Here is a 20,033-nt window from a genome sequence, read left to right on the forward strand (position 1 = left end):
GTCAGCTTCTGCTCTCAGAAACTTTGTAAGGCAGCAAAAACTCAGAGTGTGCTCCTTTCCAAAGACAGGCTAAAGAAAACAATGAGGAGTTCAGCTCTTCTGAAAATGAGAAAGCTGGAATACTTAAATGAAAATTGCTATTATATGTGAATAATGTACTAGTGTAATAAATTGTTCAGATGGTGCTTGCCTTCCGAATTAATCAGCTTTCCTGAGACTTGAGAAACAACCCCACTGAGTTTACTGAGCTAGAGAGAGAGAGACTGGTGTGACACTAACACAATCCTGAGCTAGACAGAATCCCTCCCCAGTGGCTATTTCACAGCAAGAGCTGTAAGCCTAATAACCTGGGAGATGACAAATACCCTCTTAGCTCAGCCTAAAGGAGCCTGTAAGCGTGACCTGGTATCCCCCCTAACCCATGCAGCAGCAGTGGGATGGATCTCTAGCAGATGAACATGAAATTCAGAGCAGTCCCTGACCCAAGCTTCCCAACATGAGCACAGCCTGTTAACCAGTCACCACATCTGCTTTTGGCTTTGGTCTGAAAAGAGGATTTAATTCTGTGTATCAGAGGCATCAGAAAGGCAGATTAGGAGAGCACACTAGTGCTCGTGCTCCCCCTGCAATGTGTTTTGTACAAGGGGGGTGGCCCAAGCCAAGTCCTCCAATTTCAATCTGCCCATCCCAAAGTTTAGGAGGTATAGGAATTCTAGTTTGTTCCCTGATGAAGACAGGAAGCTTACCTCAACATTTGGATCCAGGGCCAGACTCAGGGTCACGTCACTGAAATGAAGAGTCTCAGACTGAAGAACACCTTCCCACTCCTTTGCTGATGCTCCAGTACTCCCATCTCTATGGAAATAAGCACCCCTTTTTTGGATAGCAATCATACTGAGACAGCTCCTCCCAACCCTAAGCTGAAGTTACTAATGCACATCTTTACACATGAATTATTTCCTACATCTATGTTTTGACAATACACTTAACTGGAGTATTTTTCATGCACGGGGTGTACAAAGTGAGTCAATGGAGTGTTTGTCCTTAAACCACTATCATACACGTATTTTGCCAAAGGAAAAAGGGCTCTAAACCCTTCAGTACAGACAGTATCTGGCTTCCAGACAGTGGCACGATGTAGTCTTCTGCCTTTATGGTGTTGTTCATACAGTGTATGCCAAAGGCTACTTCAAACCTTCGAGGTATGCAGGTGGCTGTCCCTTTTCAGGGCATGGTGAAAGTCTCTTTAATGACCATGGTCCTTTAAAGCTTCACCTTGATTCCACTTGACACTTCCAAGTTCCTGATGAAGGGCATCCCTACTTGTGTAGGACAGAAGGAATTTTAAAGGGCTTTACTTGGTTCTGGTGGTTAAGCATAGGTGAACAAAAACAAACCAAAGAAAACCCCAGCCAAACAATGCCCACCCCCTGAATGCCTCGTAGCATCTACACCCATCCTCTGCTTCCTCTCCCCTCCCCTTCAAGTGATGCAGTGTGACCAGGGTTCCTCCATTGCCCTGCCAGCACCCCCACAACACTGTGCATTCAAGGACTTTCGAAGACTGATTGCAGCTGGACCGAGACTTGAGAACGTGCCACCGCGTCACCATTCAGCGCTGTCGTATTTCTTTATTTTGGTTTGGATAGAGGATGCTCTTCCCAAACCCACTACAAGCCCTGCCAGCAGCAGGAGACCTCCAGGTCTTCCACAGCAATGACAAGTTTGGCACGGAAAAGCCCAGACATGAAACACTCATGGCAGTGAGCCGCGGCTTGACACAGAAGCAGAGGACGCACAACTGGGAAAAGCTCACAGGAAGGGCATGACGACAACCATGCGGATGAGTTGATGCAACAGCAGCTGGGCCTTGCAGTTAACAACAGTTCCCTGCATCCTCCCTCCCCCTCGTTCCTTTGACTCTGCTGGGGCCCCGGTGGTTTGAAGCCTCTCGGGTTAGTAGAAATTACAGCGTCAAGGGTGGCACTTTTGGAGCAAGTTTGCACAAAACAGGAGGTGATGCTGTCCGATGCCTTGCTCGCGTTGTGTTGGGTAACAGGACATCTCATCGAGGCTCAGGGGCCACGGGGGGGGAAAGTCAAGAGAGGGTTGAGGGCTCTCAGGGCCCCTGCTGGGTTATGTGGCTCTTGTTTCTAAGGACAGGGTCCTCGTAACTGCTAGCGCAAGGTGGTGTGGAGCTTTCCAAGGGTAAGCCCTGCTGCTGGTATCCGTAGTTGACGTTCCCACAGGGGAAGTGGCGGAGCCTAAAGAGAGGCACTTCTTTAACGCTTGCGGTTAGGGAAGATGGCTCTAAGAGCAGGGAGGAGCCTGGCAGCCTGCCAGTTACAATGTTGGGCCCCACAGTACAGTTTCCTTCCTGTCCCAAATTCTCCCTCTCGGGCCTCTCCTTCTCCAGCAGAGAACTGTTTTTGCTGGCCTGTTTCTCCGCAAACCAGGAGCCGTAGGTTGGATTCCAGAGGTTGGTGGGCTTGTTTCTGGAGCCTCGGCTTTTGTGAAGCTCGGAAGGGGGATTGGACTGGGCATAGGCCATGTTTATGTGTCCCCCTCCCGTGGCTGACTGCACCTTCCCTGGTGCTGGCTGTTCCAAGGCTCCCACTTTCCCTAGAGATTTTCCCGCAGTGACGGCTGACGCCAGGGGTGGTGGAGATGGCAGGGTTTGCTTCTCATCCTTTCTGTCTTGGTGTGTTGAGACCAAAAGAGGAGGAAGTCCTTCTGCATCGTCGGGGCGCATTGCCACCTTCTCCTCCTCCTCGGCCGACGGGCCGTATTCTACCGGCAAGGCGGTGTTGATGACATCGGGATCCTGCCCAAGGGAACAATGGGAATTCCTCAAAGCCTGCAGCCATCACACATCTAGGAGCTGTCATGCTATGATCTCAACACATCCCACCACCCAGAGCCCACATTCCATGAGGAGAGGATGTAGACAAAATGCAGTTAGGTGTGAGATGCAACAGGATATCCTTAAAATCCAACTCTTTAAAAGAAAGTAACCCTTAAACTCACCATAGAACAGCAGAGGCACAAAACCAATGAAAAGCATTTTTTATGTCCAGCAAAATTTCCTGTGGGAATGCTTTTTGGAATCTTTTATCATCTCAGAGTTCATAACACTCTCAGATAATATTGAGAAAGTTGGAACCATGGAAGTATTGCCTCCACACGAGAAGGGAGGAATGGGAATGCAGAGTGAAGACAATACTGGCAGACCCCTTGAAGCCCAAATCTACAGGGGCTGTGATTCTGAGCTATTTAAGCAGTTTTGAAAATTAAACTGAGAGAAAATGCAGTGATCTTGGCAACCTTTACTTATTGCTATATGCCATGGTAAGCTACAGATAGCACAAAAAATGCCTCCCAATCCCAGGATCCAAACGCACATAAAAAACAGATCAAGCTTCCCAAACATCAAGGGAAAGCAAACTGACTGAAGCGAACAACAGTGAGATCATACAAGGCGTCTGTGCTGATGCAGGCAGGAGAACATTTTCCAAACCACTATTCCTTACAAGTTAAACTGGTGGTAAAAAAAATAAGTAAATAAGATTTTCGGCTGGAAAGCCAGCCGCATCTTTTCCCTGTTGCCTAGCCTAAGAATCCCCACTCCTTTAGCCTGGCCATCTCTCCACACGCCTACTCCAGTGCTGTTAGACTCAAAAAAATTGCCAACAGCTGCTGAAACCATCTGCAAAGGGTGCTCTGAGCTGGGACCATTTCTGTTCAGTGCTGACTGTGCCTTAAGGGTAAACACTGGGCTGGAGTGGCTGGGATGAGGCATGTGAAAGCAGCGCAGGTGCAGCCCTGTCTTTGCTCTTTTGCTTGTTGGAATCTGCGCCTCTATAAGCAGAAGTGAGGCTACAGGTGTGCTCTCTGTAAAGCTGTGTAAGCCTGTGTCAGCCTGTGCCTTTCAGCAGTGAAAGACAAGAAGGATCAAACACCTGATGAGGTGAATATCCCAGCCAGGGCTCCCAGGCTGACATCAGTCTCCCCGGACTGCTGACTGCAGTAGTGCAGTGCTGCCTCCTCATCTCGAGTCCTGGCTTGTCTAGACAGCTGCTCAAGAGGAGCCCTCTCCACCCCTGTCATCCGAGGTGAACAAACACGGATACCTGAGTGCAGTACTCAATCCTCTCCAGGATTATGGCAAAGTTTGGCCGGTCCTCAGGCTGGTGCTGCCAACACTGGGTCATGATGCGGTAGCTGGAAGGGCAGAACAGGAGACATTCGTGAACAGCAGATCCTGTGGGATGTGCCAACTGCTCGTGGCAGCTTGGGAATCATAGACATTCAGTGCATTCTTGCTTCTAATAAATGAGAGTTCTCTGCCTTCCCTGGAGTTGGACTGATGGACTGGTGACCACTGGAATGTGACCACCAGTGGGGTCAAATGCACAATCTTTCAGAGAAATCACTCATCCACCTGAAATCCCCTGGACAGCACACTAAAGGTAGGCTTTCCCTGTCTGTGAACAGTCTGATGCATTGAAGTTTCACAGCTAACCTAAGACAGAGAAATACTGTGTCATCTTTGACCAAAGAAGCAGTTGCCAGGTCTTCTCCAATAGGCCCTAAATTATTCTCCAAAACAACAGAAAAATTAAATATTAGAGAAATCAGTGGCACTAAAGTTTAATAAGGCAGATTAGCCATGATAAGGTCAATCTTAAAGGTCATTAACTTTTGAGTGGAGAAAAAGCATTTGACACAGAAACTTAGTTGCATGAATATATCAAAGTTACAGTCTCATACACAGGGCCAGGGCAGTTTTTAGGTGGATCCATCCTTCCTCCATTGGTGACAAACTCCAGAACCTCCTGGTTGCTTTTGCTGGGGTAGGGCATGTATCCCAAAGAGAATATCTCCCACAGCAATACGCCAAAGGACCTGAGTGCAGAAGCAAAGGAAAACAAAGTGAGGGATACTGGAATGACCATCACCAGAGGACAGTGCCCTTAGGGTTCAGTACCATCAGCATTGCTCTTGGCAACCTTTGATCAGGCAGCTGGTGGAAATCCTGCTGTAGGATTCAGACATAAATAAGCTGCACAGTTGTAACATTAAAACCTTTAATATAAAATACCAGTAGGTGACTGCGAGGTGAGTGAAGCCCACGATGTAGGCAGGTAAATGTGGTCGCTTTGCTCTTGTACTCAGCACTGCTCAGCTGGAGGTAACTAAAGTGCAAGTCAGGTTATCCTTTTCTGAGACACTGACCACTGCTGGACAGAGAAGTCTGGGCAAACCTTTCCTCTGGAATAGCTATCCTGCATGAAATATCCTGCCAGTGAATCCCCACTGGTGCTCTGAGGCCCACAGGCCCCCCCTGTCACCCAGAGAACAATGAAAACCCTCCCTAGCAAACACAGCCCTGGCCTGGGTGCTGTGGCTGTGGCTGGGACAGTGTCCCTCCAAAGCATTCCCCTGGTCAGTGGCTCGGGAACCACAACCTCAGTGGTTAAAGTGGTAGAGAGATGTGCAGCAATGGGAAACTCCTCTGCTTGGTGCTGAGACAGGCAGAGCTCAGCTGTACCAGGGTGTGGACCTCACCCCTCTGGGGTGAGGGCTTGCTCAGGAGCTGTGTCCTGGCCACCAGCCCCTTCCCCTCCACACACTCCCTTAGCTCTTGCCTCCTGCTCACCCGATTTTCCTCTCCACCTCTGGCCACTCAGGAGCTCCAAGTGCTGCTGTAGGCCAGGAGAAAGGCAAAACCCACAGTGTAGGACACCCTTCTCCCTGACTGGCAGGATGGATCGTGCCTGCAGCCTCCCATGCTGCTTTCCTCAGTGTGGGACTGATGCTTTCCTGCTGGAGCAGCACCTGCATCTGCTCTCCCTTCCCTGCAGCTCCCATCTCTGCACAGGTCTGACCTTTCTGCTCCCTTGTGTCTTCAAACACTGCTGGCTCTGAAAGACCCAGCTTGTCTTTTTAGTATGTGAGAAACGAACAAGAATGTGTGTTTTTCACAAAATATTCACAGTTGACAAAAGGGGTTCCAAGGCGGACAGAGCGGAGGAAAGGAAGCGCACCATGTGTCTGTTTTTGATGTAAAGATCCCTTCCATGAAAGCCTCAGGAGGCATCCATTTGACAGGCAACATTGCACACCCACCCTTACGATAGTAGCTGGCTCTGCAAAGAACAAACAGAACAAAAGAGTCAGCCAAGGATTCAGAAAATGCCCTCAATATGGGACTTTTGTAATTACAAATATTCAAATGATGAGCCAGAGGAGAGACTAATTTAGGTGGAACAATCTGAGTACTGGAATTACCTGTTTCTTCTCATAAAACTAGTGCAAAAGAGAAGACCATGGAAGTGCTGTTTGATCTACATCACTTCAGGCCTGATCTGGTAAAGCAGTTATCCTCATCCTCCTTGGGAATTACTAACACAGTAACTGCTGCTGGCAGAGATTCTTCCTTGCCCTTTTCAACCACAGCAGGATCTGCCCACCTCATCTCACACATGGTGATCCTGGGCATACCCAGCAAGAATAAACCAAACCTATCCCATATATACCCAGCCTAAAGCCCTGTGAGTAAAATCCAAACCCCTTTGCAGGAACAAGGAACTTCTAGAGGAGGATGCCAGGTCATTTGAGCTGGGACACTGACATAAAAACGTTCCTGAGACAGGAGTCACAACAGTCCTTTGGAGTTGCTGTCATTTAAAACAAAACCTGCAAGCCCCAAATCCCATGCTGGCAGGTGCAGGAGGCTGCCCATGCAAGCTGTTATCACTGATCACACAGCACAGCCTGAGCTTCCAAAGGGTGTTCCTGGACAAAGAAACACAGGCAGGCTTCAAAAGCACCTTTGAAAGCTCAGCACCAAAGTGTTCATTCTTGGCAATCAGTTCTGATTGTGTGAGGGTGACAGATGCTACTTTGTCCCAGCAGAGCCCCATCTGACAGTGGGGCTGCATGGGGGCTCTTTGTGGAGGGGAAAAAAACCCAAGCAGCTCTGAAACAGCTCTGAAACACTTGGGTTTCTGAAGGCAGCACTCTGTTTGCAGCACCTCAGGCTGTGATACTGTCAGAGCTCAAGCTGAGCAGAGCCAAACCTGGCTTAGTAATTGCACAGGAGAATTCCCAAGCAGGAAAAAAAAGAAGGCAAGGCACTGGAATAAACTGTGCAGGTGACTGAGCACGAGGCATTCCTTCTTCTGAGTCAGGGCAAATCAATTCCTCAGCACAGCAGGATATGGAGCTGCACTTCTAGAGCTGCCCCGTGGAAGATGAGACATCAAACTGCAGCCCTGACTGCTCATGGTCATTAAAGATTTTCTGGCACTTTTGCAAGAGCAAAGGTAGTTAACCCTGTGCCTTGGCTGAATTCCAGTTTGGGTGATTACATTTTCCTGACCTTCTACACCTTCCTCCTTTAGCTGCAGTAAATTGAGAAAATTTACTGATAACACCAAACCAAAGGTGCAGGGGTAGCATCAAGGAGAGAGATTAAACTCAGAATGATTTGGGATGACAAAACAAAGGGGCACATCAGTGTCAATCAGCACGGAGAACGTAAAAAAAGGAAACTGAGGACAGAGTCTAAGAGGGAAGAAAAACCTTCCATGACCATTAGACTTCACTGCCCAGGAGAAAACTGTCCAGGACAGTTTAAAGCAAACTGGGATTCACCAGGCTGGCATCTCTCCACTCCTGCCTCACCAGGGTTACACAAGAGGCTGCCCAAACACTGCTCCTCCCCCATTCCGGTGACCTCCCACTTGCAGGTACCCTGGGCTTGGCTCTGCTACCTGTAAATATCCCGGGCCATTCCAAAGTCTCCAATCTTAGCCACTCTCCCAGGCCCTCGACAGGTAAGGAGGCAGTTCCTGGCAGCAATATCCCTAAAAGGAAAGGGAAGAAAAGAAACAGAAAGAGAAGAACCACTTAATCACTGGACAGTTTTTGAAGTCAAAAAGAAAACAAAATATAGTACCTACTTTCCTGAGCTGCAGAGAACCTAAACAGCCAGAAAAGTCAGTGTTTATGGATAACTGCAATGTCCCCAGTTCCAATCTATTCCCACAGCAGGAACAGTTTTGTTCTTTAACATTTTCTCTTTAAACTTCACATAACATCTTCCATTTGAAAGGGTGGGCCTCCTGTGAGCCTCCCTTCACCCCAGGAGTTATTTTTATGTCTCTAAGGAGTGCAAGAAGAGGAGGTGATTTCAGAATGCACACCATCAAGCTGTCTGGACAATGATCCACTGCTCTGTTCCTACTGTGCTTGTTCAAGTGTTGTCAAAAGGCTGTTGTGCTGCCAGAGACAGGTGTCAGAACACTGCCAGAACAGTGTGCAGGTGTTGCTCTGAATACTGAAGCTGCGGGCCTGAATCTGTGTATGCAGGTAAAGCTCCAAGCTCCACCTCTGCCGGGCTGGAGTAAACCTTGAGGTCTGAGTAACACAATGGCACAACTTGTGGAGACTCTCAGAGCTGCAAACTGCCACCTCTGCTCATTTCTACTACAGGCAGATTCCAGAGGCTTGGCAAACACCCAGTTTTGCAGGAGCAATGGCCACCTGATGTTGCCCTTCTGGCTGTGCTTGTACAGGTGTGCTTAGAGAAGGAGAAGAAAAAGCTTCCCAAATGAGCAGACAGGCACTAAATACAATTCATGACAGGGAGAGCTTTAAAGACTTCTGTCACAAGATTGGGTCCATTTGCAGAGTAGCCAAATAGGCTGCACAAGTGCAGGCCCTGAGACAGGGCTCAGGAGCTTTGGCAAAACTACAGACCTTTGCCACCCTGATTTATAGCAGATCCTCTCTTGATTGCTGGTTCTGCTTCTGTATACCTTGTTTGAAGGTATCCAGCCAATAGAGTGCAGCAGGACACAAACAGATGGAGCAGGGCATATGAGCCCCTGCTGGCCTGTCTGCAAGTCCTGCCCAGGCTGGGCTCACCCACCTGTGAATGAAGTGGTTCTCCTCCAGGTACTGACACCCACAAGCAATGTCACGGGCCACGTGCAGCAAGTCCAGCATGGAGAGGGAGGAGGGCTGGTTCTGCCAGAAGACAAGGGACACACATGGGTTAAAAGCAGAAATATGGTGTGATTTGTCACTGCTGCAGCGCTGGGAGCTCTCCAGCAAGTGACAAAGGGATTAGGAAAATGCTCAAGAGAGAGTTCATACCCATGAACTGTGAAAGGATGTGCAGACACAGCGTTATACAGATCCCAGAGACAGAATCAGAACAGACAGAATCATCTGGATCTGACTTTCCAGCTCCATTGGGATGCCCCTGTAAGAATTTCCCCCAGTTCTCAGGGCAGATTCTTCTGAATTTTCAGCACGAATTTTGAGATCTGTAGCCTGAACTGTTCTTCACTGAGTTTCTCTGTATTACTGCCAGCTCCTCTCTAAAGTCACCTTGAACCACGGGAATGACATTTTGTATAATGGCATGAGTCACATTTGCTCTTTCCCTCCTCCACATCTGTGTAGGTTTTATCATGCCCCTTAGAGCACTGGCACAGTTTTGTGTAGCCAATGGCTATGGAAGACTAAGGCTGCCAACTCCTTGTTCCTGCCCCTCTGATGAAGCCCACAGCCCTTGCCAAGAGGAGCCAGATGCTCCATTGGAAAGGGCACAATTCACACTCAGCCCCTGAAGCCAAACCACAGCTGCTGCCCTGAGGTGGGAATCAGTGATCCCCGTGGTGAGATTCAGTGATTCCTGTGGTGAGATTCAGTGACCCCTGTGGCCAGTCCTGTGGAAGAGGGGAAAGTGCTGCTGCCCAGCAGAGTGATGAGAAACAATTGGGTGGCAGTGACTGCTCATGGCACAACAACCATTTCATGGCTAAGTGTTTATCAGCCTTAGTTATTGGACCAAACAAGCTTATCAGGCTCCTTGGCTCTCTCTTAGGACACCAACCAGTCAGCCTAGTCCCAACAGGCACACCTGTCCCCGGGGTTCTCACACCAGTGCACCACTCAGCACAGGTTCTCCAGTGGCAGGGACTGCTGGCTCTCCAGCCCATCTCCAGATGCATGTCATGCTGTGCTGCCCATCCCACCTGATAGAAACCTCTGCAAACTGGGACTGGAAATAAGTCCAAGCTCTGCAGCAGCCACTAGTTAAACAGTGGTCATTGGCTGGTAAAACTAAAAACCAGAAATCAACCAAACAAAAAACCACAACCAAAACCAAACAACAACAACAACAAAACAACCAAACACAAAACAAACAAACAAACAAAAACACCACAAAAGCCACCAAACAATAAAACTGAAAAAACCAAACCAAAAAAAAACAACTTAATGTCCTCTGAAGATGTTAGGAAAAAAACCTGGCCTCAGTACTTGACTAATGAAATAATTGAAAAATGGTGCATCTCTGTGTGAACAAAGCCTGTTTTGTTCAATGCAGGGCCATAAACCAAAATGTGATCTTGTTCCACCTGCCTATATTTTATTATTTACACAGTATAGTTCATTGCATATATATACATCACTGATTTTTTTAAAACACTGGACTGCATCTCCCATTAAATTTTCCTCTTTACAGAGTAACTATTTTCTGCAAACATAAAGCAGCTCTTTCCCTGCCATTTTTTGGGGAAGGGGGAATAATCTCTTTTACCTCTGTGAGGTAAAGTGACTCACCAGCTACACAAGATGGCTACAATAGGAAAGAATGCACATCTTCTTCATCTTCTTTTTCCCTTGCAGGGCATAACCAAGGGAAAATTAATATCTCAATCTACCCATTCCCTGCTCTTTTGAGCAAGGGTCAGAAACCTGAAGTGAAAACTGAGTAAAAAGCCCAATTCTTTACTCTACAATCGATTTCAGACACAGGCTATACTGAAAAGCATTCTATAGGCTGAAGCCACAAGCTGATTTGAACTATATAGCTTTTTTCTCTTTTCCCTTTTTTTGATTTTGCTTTCCTTTCCTTCCTTGGATGAATTCCTTCCACCTTTTATTTGGCTAAATACAATCCTAAAACAGATGTGACTGCCCAGCCAAGGACAATTTAGCCATGTAATTTGTTTGAAAAATGGAGGTTTGGGATTCATTTTGAAAAGGGGCAGCCTTGAGACACACCAAAGGATTCACTTTACAGCCTTTGCTCCCCAGATGAATGGATGATGCCAGCTGCAATGCTCCACTGCTCCGGGTAGTGGGCATGCTGGAACCACTGGTGTGACACCTCCCAGGTGAGGCTGAATCTTGCCAAAGGTGAATGAAATTCTGTGTATTGTTCAGTGTAATCACTGCTCTGTGCAACAGGCTGCACAGCACAAAGGAGGGGAATCATTTATCCAAATATGATTTCTCTCCCAGGGCTGGGCTTTGATTGCTGTGCTGTGAGTGAGAAAGATCACACTGAACCTCCCAGAATGGACCATTCTGCAATGCTCACAGTGAGCTAAGGCTCCAGTTCCAGGAGTCTCTGGATCTACCAGGTTGCCTCTCTGCAGATGAGGGGGAAGAGGTAATCCTGTAATAGATGTGAAACTCTATTAGAAATGGAACAGAGAAAGCCTTCAGGGCTGTCAGCCATGGACTCATGGGGAATTATGAATCTGAACCTTCTGGAGCGGACCTAGCTGGCATAAATTGACATATTCCATGAGAATCACTGGTCTTGTATCAGTGATGATCATTCTTGCTTAGACTCCAGAAAAATCATTACGTATTGGCTGACCTGAAACTTCATTTTTTACATGAAGAACACAGATGAACAGCATGCAACAGTGCAGGCAGCATCTCCATTTCTCATTAAGTTGGATCCTGTGTTCTGATACCTCCTGCAGTTGCTTTAGCTTTCCATTTTATGTCCCTTGCAATGCCTTCAGTCCCCCCTCCCTTCATTCACCTTCTCCTTCACCATTCCCTCTGCTCCCTTTCCTGCTTTTCAGTGTGCAAGTGCATGGCAGCAGGCTGCCTGTGTCTTGTTCCACACCACACAGGTTGTAGCTGGCCAGTGGCAACTGGTGGTCTTTCCAGCATGGTGCTTTCTTTCTCCATAAGCCTTGGAATTAGTGCCAGGTCAATGTCTTTAGCACCGCTATTAAGTCTATCCAAAACTTGTAAATGAATTTTATGTTACTGGCAAGGAAGTGCAAAGAGCAACTGGGGGATGAGGGTAGAGACTGAACATGTAAATCTCTTTGTTGCAATTAGGCTGAAAGCAAAAGTAGGTGGGAAAGACAGGGTAAAAGAAATTAGCTGGAAAATACAAAAGTGGAAAGAAAATAAGGAGAAAGGCAGTAATTTATATGGTGCTTACTGCAGAGTAGAGAAGTGCATCTCTGCCACCCACCCAGTCAGATAGGGCTTGTGTTCAATTAATTCCTTCTGGAAGCAAAGCTCATCAAAGCCTCTTTACTCTGCACTGTCCCTTGTCTTTCCTTTCCTTTAATGGCCCTGAAAAACTAGACATCCAGCCTGCTATGCCTACCTTCTGCCTGTCTTCCCTGAATGAGCAACAGGAAGAACAAAGCAGCTCAGGGTTCATTAAGAGCAATGTGAAGATACATCCACCAGCACTGAGCCACAGGCCTTATGTACAGAGACTGTCACACCTTGAGTGTATGCAGAGGGTAAATCCACTTCCAGGGCTGGATCCCATACTTCACAGAGCACAGTGCCCTGCACACATCTCATTTCTCATCAGTCACAGTCTCCTTGCCTCGCAGTTTGTGAGCCAGCAGTCAAAAACGCACCAGAGGCTGATTTCTCAGCACTCACAGGTGCCACTGCCCCCTCAGAAGCTGCCCCAGCAGCCAGATAATGAATTACCCTGTCATCCTTGCCAGGCAGACACCACACGGGATGGTTGCAGAAGCAGTGCAAGGCAAGGGGAAAGAAGGTATTAGAACGGAGCAAAACAGTGTGGATTTGTGTCTGCAGAGTCAGGCTGCCCACGTTCACCCAGCTGTTAAAGAGGGAATGGAAACTGCTTTTCTGAATCAGTTCCAGCTTGCAACTACCCATCTGCATTTGAAGCTCAGCTTTCCAAAAGTGTGGGAGACATGGGATGAAGCAGAAAACAGGGGCATCAATCCTGCTTCACTCCTGGGAGCAAGTTAAATGCAGAAACCAGGGAGAATCTTTGAGCTGACAGGAAAAGGCTTTGTGCCTGGTAGTGGTTATGGTCAGCCTCAGGTAGCCTCACACAGGTCAGGAAAGACAAGTGTCTTAGGTTGGAAATGGGAGTGTGTATTCTGTTCCTGTCTGTTAGAGGTGGGGCAGTTCTCTTCTGTTAGTTGGGCGGTTTTCTTTATCTCTTCCACAACCAACCCTCCCTCCAGGAGATACCTTCTGTTCATGGCCATTGAGTGTCCCTGCATGGCTGATAAAATTCCATCATCCCATTGGGAGAAGCTCCACCCAGGAGGAGGAGCCAAGCATTCCTAACTGGATATAATCTGAGATTTGGAGTACCACAGGCAGCCTTTTCCCACTGGATTCCCAGACGAGCACCTTTCTTCTCCACTGGATTCCCAGAGGAGGAACCAGGCCCATCTACACCACCACTGGACCTTCAGAGGAAAACTTCACTCTTCTACAGGATCCCTGCTCCAACAGAACCACATCTGCCACTCCAGGAGGACTGCAGCCACCATTTAATGGGACTGCTGCCAACACCCTGACCCACAGGGTGTCAGGTCCTATTATGACTCTGTCAGTGGTTTTTTTTTTTTGTTTGTTTGTTTGGTTTCTTTTGCTTTGGTTTTTTTTTTTGTTTGTTTGTACTATTGCAACTTTATTTTTAGTGTTCCTAGTAAAGAATTGTTATTCCTATTCCCATACCTTTGCCTGAGAGCCTTTTAATTTCAAAATTAGAATATTTCAAGGGAGGGGGTTTACATTTTCCATTTCAGGGGAGGCTCCTCCCTTCCCTTAAGCAGACACCTGTCTTGTCAAACCAAGACAGCAAGGAAAGCAGAGGAATGGAAGGAGCGACTGTGAAGGCAGAAAGAGAAATACTGAGGAAACAATGGAGGGAACCATTAGCCTCTTCTGCCATGGGCTTTCACAGAGGTTGCACAGACCTACTGCTGACAAAAACAGAAGTTGTGGTAAGGAAGAACTCATGCCTGAGGTAGGGCCAAACATAAAAAAAACTCCTCAGATCAGAAGGCTGCCATGACTTCATCCTGTCAAGATTAAGGGCTGTTTCATCTATAAAAGCAGCTGGCTCATTTTACTGCAAGTAGGTAAAAATTCCTGCTGTGCAGGACTAGTGTTCTTGGTAGTTCCTCACAAGATCTGTACCATCAATGAGCTGCCTTCTCTAATTTAAGCAGCCAAACCCCATCGTGTTTCACCTGCCCCTTCCCACATCTTGCACAGCCTGGCCTGGCAGTTTTGAACAAACACTTACCTGCAGCATATCCTGTCTGTGCCATTTTACACTGCACTGGTGAGAGTGGGAACCACGCTGCAGAACATGAATTTCCCCATTCACCTACCACCAAGTTCAGCCCATTTGTAGGAGCATCTCTAGGTGCTTCAGAAAAACAACCTCTATTTATAAAGTCTGCTTGCTCAGATTTCAGACTGCCTTTCTGGGTATTTAGCCTCCTTATCCAGGAGGGAGCCACTTTATTGCAGCCTATTCAAGACTGCAGTGCTTCTGAGTCTCACAGACCATTTTATATGTCTGAAAACCACACTGCATGGAAAAAAATAAAAAAGTGGATCTGTTTCCAGATGCCTCAAGGAAGAATCTTATTGATACCTGTTAGAGCAAATTTGTGTCTCTCTTGTACTGATAAAATGCAGCATTTTGTCCTCTGTTGAACTTAGAGACAAAATATGAAGCTGGGCCCAGCCTTAAAATTCAGCAATATCTGTGTGACTTTCTGACCCAGGAACTCAGGGAAAGCTTTATTCTTCTGAAATACTGAATTCTCTCTAGAAGTCATAATTTATTTCTTTCACATTTCTAGCTGACTGTCTCTTCCTATTGATACTGATTTCAGTGAGGAAAACCTTTAAAACTCTGGACTAAAGATATTTTCTATTAAGCTGACACCTCCAGGCCAGATCGTCTCCCTGCCTATGCCAAATTTGAAATGACAGGTGTCCACAAAAATGCATCTGATCAGCAGTTTAAATAATGGGTTTATTTTTTTAATATTACTAACTCAATACTTCTCCCCAGCCTGCCCCCAGCTGGTGAGAAGAAGGTAAGAGTTGAGTTTAACATTTTTTTTTTTTTTAGACTTTGCCTTTGTTCTTTTTTTAGGTAGCATCTGCAATGTTATCTAGCAAAGTCCAGGGATGAGGCACCTCTGCATAGCGCCAGCAGCACCTGTTCCCTATCCTGCTGGCTCCTGCCTGCACAGTGGTTTCACAGCAACAAAAATTTTGTCACCACCGAAAACGCTGGGAAATGGTATCTGCATAGATGAGCTCTTATACAGCTAAGTGTTTGCCTTGTGGCAGCAGCTCCCTAAATAAAACAAGTGTACTCTTTCCTCACCGGTCTGGGCCGTGTCTCCCTCAGGAAGGACTTCAGGTCTCCCCCAGCCATGAGCTCCAGCAGGATGAAGCGGGGCAGGGCCTGCAAGCTCACCCCGATGCAGCGCACAATGTTCTGGTGGTTGAACTTGCTGTGGAGACAGGGACACCCAGTTGTGCAGCAACTTTGATCCAAAAGCACAGTAGCAGAAAACATTCAAACCTTTTTGCTGCAGTGAATGTTTTGGTTTTGCACTTTTTAATTTTTTTTTTCTTTCCCCCCCAGAAAATAAAAAATCTCAAAGGTAGGGCAGCTGGATAAAGGTAAAGTACTACCCCTGCATTCTGTGTCTGTCTGGACAGTGTGGGGACAGACAGAGGTGGGGAAGCAGTGGCTTTTGGCTTCTTCTCCTCTCAGTTTCCTGCATTCTTTTTGGGCTACAGCAAGACTTGTGGGGCATAGGAAGCAGAACATGTCGGATAACAGAGAAAACTCTGCTCTTAATTTCCCCATCCAAGAGGCAGAAGTAGGGCAATGTTGTTCTAAGTAACACACTGACATAGGGATCTGCTTTTGGGGGATGTTTCTTGAGGTCAAGTCTCTAATACTTCCTTATTTCTCCACCTCTCAATTGTGATGGGAAAGTAGTTCCATGGATTCTGTGATTCAGACACTGACACATGACATGACAGCAGCATAAAGTCAATGCCATCTGTTAGTTTTTACTAGTCAAACCTAAATTCCTAAGGCATGTTCTCCTCTATAGGAGAAATCAAAAAAATCTTATTATCAATTCTAAAATCTGGGCTTTAAATGTTTCACTTTGGGTAATGAAAACCAATGCGGATCCTTTTGAAAATTTAGCTTTTAATCATTTGGTGCCTCTTCATTTGTCAGAACAGAAAAGGATGGTAATGCCTATTCTATTTGTGCTAAAACTAGTGTATAATGTGCTGAGAGGACACCACCTATGAAGAACCGTTTTTGTCTATTTTGTTGGGCTTTGCAAGCCTACACAAGTGTTGTTGATGTGATTCATACACACCTAATAATGAGAGCTTCCATGAGGAAGTCGAGCTCATCTTGCTCTGAACACACTTCTGGCAATGTCTGGAAAAGAAAGAGCAGGTTGACAAGGAGAAAATACTTCAACTTACAGATTAGAACACCTGGCACTAACACTGTCTGCAGCAATCCTTTTTTCTCAAAAGAAACCACCCTAAGACAACCACTACAGCACTGCTAAACTAGATTGTGAAACCTGTGGAAAGGTAAATATCAGAACTCCTGGCCCATCAACGCCAATGTCATCCTCCTCCCAGCAAAGGAAATAGCCCAGAGTGCACAGAGAAGTGTTCAACACATGGGACTCTATACAGCAGAGGATTAGGAGTGAGCTCACAGCTCCTGAGTTCTCTGCAGTTCAATGATCCTACCTTCCTGCAAGACTGGGATCTGTAACCAGCAGCAGAACAGTGCTGCTATGTAATCTCTAAGAGAAAACCAGCCAGCTAGACTGCTGAAGGCCTGGAGAACTCTACCAGGGTCTTCTAGGATTTAGCTTCACATCCAATGCATATCCATCCTGTAAGGGAGTGGTGAGATCCCTGGAAAACCAGCCTTCTCCTGCTTGCAGGGTCTTTGATGTATGTGCCAGCAGCTTTTGGCCCTGTGAAGACTTTTGGACAGATTACCAACGAGGTGTAGCATGGGGAGGATGGACAGAGGATGGATTTAGCTCTCATTCCTGCAGCCTGCTGTGGCTCTGTGGGAAATCCTTGCCTATTTACTATTCACAGACCTCTTTTAGTAGTCTCACATATCCATATCCTACAAGTTGTACCATTGCTGTGATGGATTAAAGTGTTGCAACAGAGCAGCAATATTTCTAGCCATGTCCTTCAGGACTTATAGCAATGCTTCACTCATCTTCATTGTTATAATGCATTGGGACTCTTGGGTGAAGGGTGCATGAAACCATCATGATAACTCATTTACTGTCACTTACTTTCACAGCCACCTGCAAGGGAGTGGGGTCGCTGGGGATCCCTGTCACCTGACCTTCATATACCTCACCAAAGGCTCCGTGGCCCAAACCCCTGGACAGACCAGAGAAGACAAGAAGGTTTTACTACAGAGAACACACATTATAACACTGTGGACACGGCTCACAGAACGGGCTCACAATTTTCATGGCAGTGTAACAGGGAGAAGTGGATATTGACAATATGATCTCACCAGACCTCGGTGAGGTCTTTCATGAACCTACATTTTATTTAATTGGAAGGGAAAGCAGTCCATGGAAGTGAACATTCCCCAGTGAAATCAGGCTGCTGGCATTGCAGCACGTAACAGAGAGCACTCATCTATGGCTTTGGTATCAGTGCTCAGTGGTGGGTGCTCCAAAACAGATCAATAAAGCCAGGACTTTACTCTTGGTGTTTATACACCTTAAACACATTAACAGTTCCCCTGATATTTCTGCATCACCATTAAACAAAACATTGAGCAAGAAACTAGGAGGCACAATGATTCTCAAAAGACCCGAATTCTAAAGCAAATAACTTTTCCTGACTTATTGTGTGATTCTGGGCAAGTACCTTAGCCAGTAAATGGTGATGACAGCGCTTTGTAAAGCACTCAGCTCTAGGAATTTGTGCTGAGAATTGTTTCTGGCAGTGATCATGTTATGAAATGTACAGTTTTATTTTGAGTAAGATTACAAGAAAAAGAAAAAGGAATAAGAATAATCCTACAAAAAGGAATAAGAGTAATCAAACAGTAGACCCTGTTCCATGTCCTTGTGATACAGATTTTGCATACCTGTCTATTCAGTCCTCACTCTCTTAATGTTAAGTCAACTGGTACAACAAGAGCTGTTTCACATCAGTGGCCTGTCATAATGACATGGTAAAATATAGCAGAAGATGAGGCTGCACCCCAAATCCTGAGTCCCTCTTAACCCTGCATGGGCTGCACATTGGGCAGTGGCATTTCCAGCCTCTAAGAGGCATTCCTGCATCTCAGTCTGGGGAAAAGGCTGCATGCACTCTCCAGTTAGAGCCAGGACTGGGCTGAGGGCTGCATTGATTCTGTTCTCTGCTCTATCAGTGGACTGCTTTTGCATGGGCTGTTGCACTCCTGTCCATGTGAACAAGGAGGAACAATCAGCTCTGCTGTTCATAAGCTCTGTCTGTAGCTTTGCCAGGATAGAACCAGTCTGGGCAGTGAGACCACACTGAGGACTTGTGTTGCCTGTGACTCAACCACTTTGTGTAATAACATTTTGTAGGTATCAGCTTGAGACACCATTCTTGGCTCTGCCTGACCAACCTATTACAAACTGAGGGGATAAGCCAGATCTTTACAGCTCATATCACCCTCCTTCCAAAAAGTCCACTTTCCCTTCTCTTGTCAATACCCAGCTGTATCCTCTGCTGTCTACTTGCCACACTTCAAAAATAATTTCAAAGTCCAAGTGACAAAAGAAGCAGTAGCACAGGGTACACTGGAAACCTCCAGGTGCAGTCCAGCAAGATGTGCAGGTAAGGGGGGATGAGATTAGAGAGAGCAAAACATTGCAGACTGCATAGACTGCTCTGAGCATAATTTTTTTTCAGCACCTTAAGCTTCCCAGTTTTCCAAGGACTCCTGCTTCCACTTTTTATTTTTTTGTGTAAGACTGCATGGTACCAGGGTACTGTCACATTCACAAATATCCTGCAGTAGAGCAAAGTGTGTAAGAACTCTGAATTTTCAAGTTTTTCTTAGGAGACACTTTAAAGCTTCTCTAAAATTCTCATCCAGACGTGATTATCTTGCTGGCTTTATATCCCTGTCTTTTAAATACTGTCTGGCATTTTCAAATCCATTCCTCTCTTTGCTATTGCACTTAAGGATGTCATTGTCTTTACCAAAGACCCCATCAAAGATTTAAAAGAGCTTTCTACAAGCTTCAGCCATCCCAGAATTTCATCAGCTCATGGCAATGGGCCATTCACTGCATAGCCTGTAAAAGATGTAAGCGAATTACTGGTGATGACTATTCAGTTCTCCTCACAATCCCAGGAGATGAACACTGCACCTGCAGAAAGTCAAGGTAAATGCCAAAATCTAGTCCCCTCCACACGAGCCTAACTACTGCAGCTTTACATTTTATGGAAAGGGGTATGGACCTAAAAGTGCACAGGAATTTGCACAGAGCTGTGTGTTCACACCTCTCTAGGAGAGCCGGGACCTGTGGGCGTGCAACGTGAAGGGTGGAGAAGGCAAAGATGGATTTACCGGATGAGGGAGATGTTTTTTCGAGGCACCTCTTTAAGGTCACTAATGGATGTGGTTTTTCCTGCAAAGCAGTAGTTGGGGTTGTAGTCTGTCATGATGGTGGAGGTACGCAGCTTGCTGAGTTTGTACTCTGGGCTCTGCAGCTCCATCTGCATGGCTTGCAGCTCCTGGTGCTTGCGGCGATACACTAAACACGGAGAACACGGTTAACCACGGCCAGAGACTGCATCTGGGACAGCCCTTCTCACTGGGACTCACTGTGCTGTGGCCAGATTTCAGGGAATCAGAGCAG

At 46.6% G+C, this 20,033-nt stretch overlaps 1 protein-coding gene across 2 annotated transcripts in view; it reads right to left on the reverse strand.

Annotated features, from left to right (window-relative positions):
- Nucleotides 1-20,033, reverse strand: part of ALK (ALK receptor tyrosine kinase) — a 306,751-nt gene that overhangs the window by 2,097 nt on the left and 284,621 nt on the right. For both annotated transcript variants that reach the window (XM_059840860.1, XM_059840859.1), the window contains 10 exons: nt 19,742-19,928; nt 17,466-17,556; nt 16,503-16,567; nt 15,479-15,608; nt 8,939-9,036; nt 7,779-7,871; nt 6,048-6,149; nt 4,771-4,905; nt 4,131-4,221; nt 747-2,824 (listed from right to left, as the gene is read on the reverse strand). In XM_059840860.1, coding sequence (XP_059696843.1) covers nt 2,120-2,824; nt 4,131-4,221; nt 4,771-4,905; nt 6,048-6,149; nt 7,779-7,871; nt 8,939-9,036; nt 15,479-15,608; nt 16,503-16,567; nt 17,466-17,556; nt 19,742-19,928 — 1,697 coding nt within the window. In that variant the 3' untranslated portion in view covers nt 747-2,119. The remainder of the gene's footprint in view (nt 1-746; nt 2,825-4,130; nt 4,222-4,770; nt 4,906-6,047; nt 6,150-7,778; nt 7,872-8,938; nt 9,037-15,478; nt 15,609-16,502; nt 16,568-17,465; nt 17,557-19,741; nt 19,929-20,033) is intronic.

Source organism: Haemorhous mexicanus, chromosome 3, assembly GCF_027477595.1.
Source record: "Haemorhous mexicanus isolate bHaeMex1 chromosome 3, bHaeMex1.pri, whole genome shotgun sequence".
Taxonomy (NCBI): domain Eukaryota; kingdom Metazoa; phylum Chordata; class Aves; order Passeriformes; family Fringillidae; genus Haemorhous; species Haemorhous mexicanus.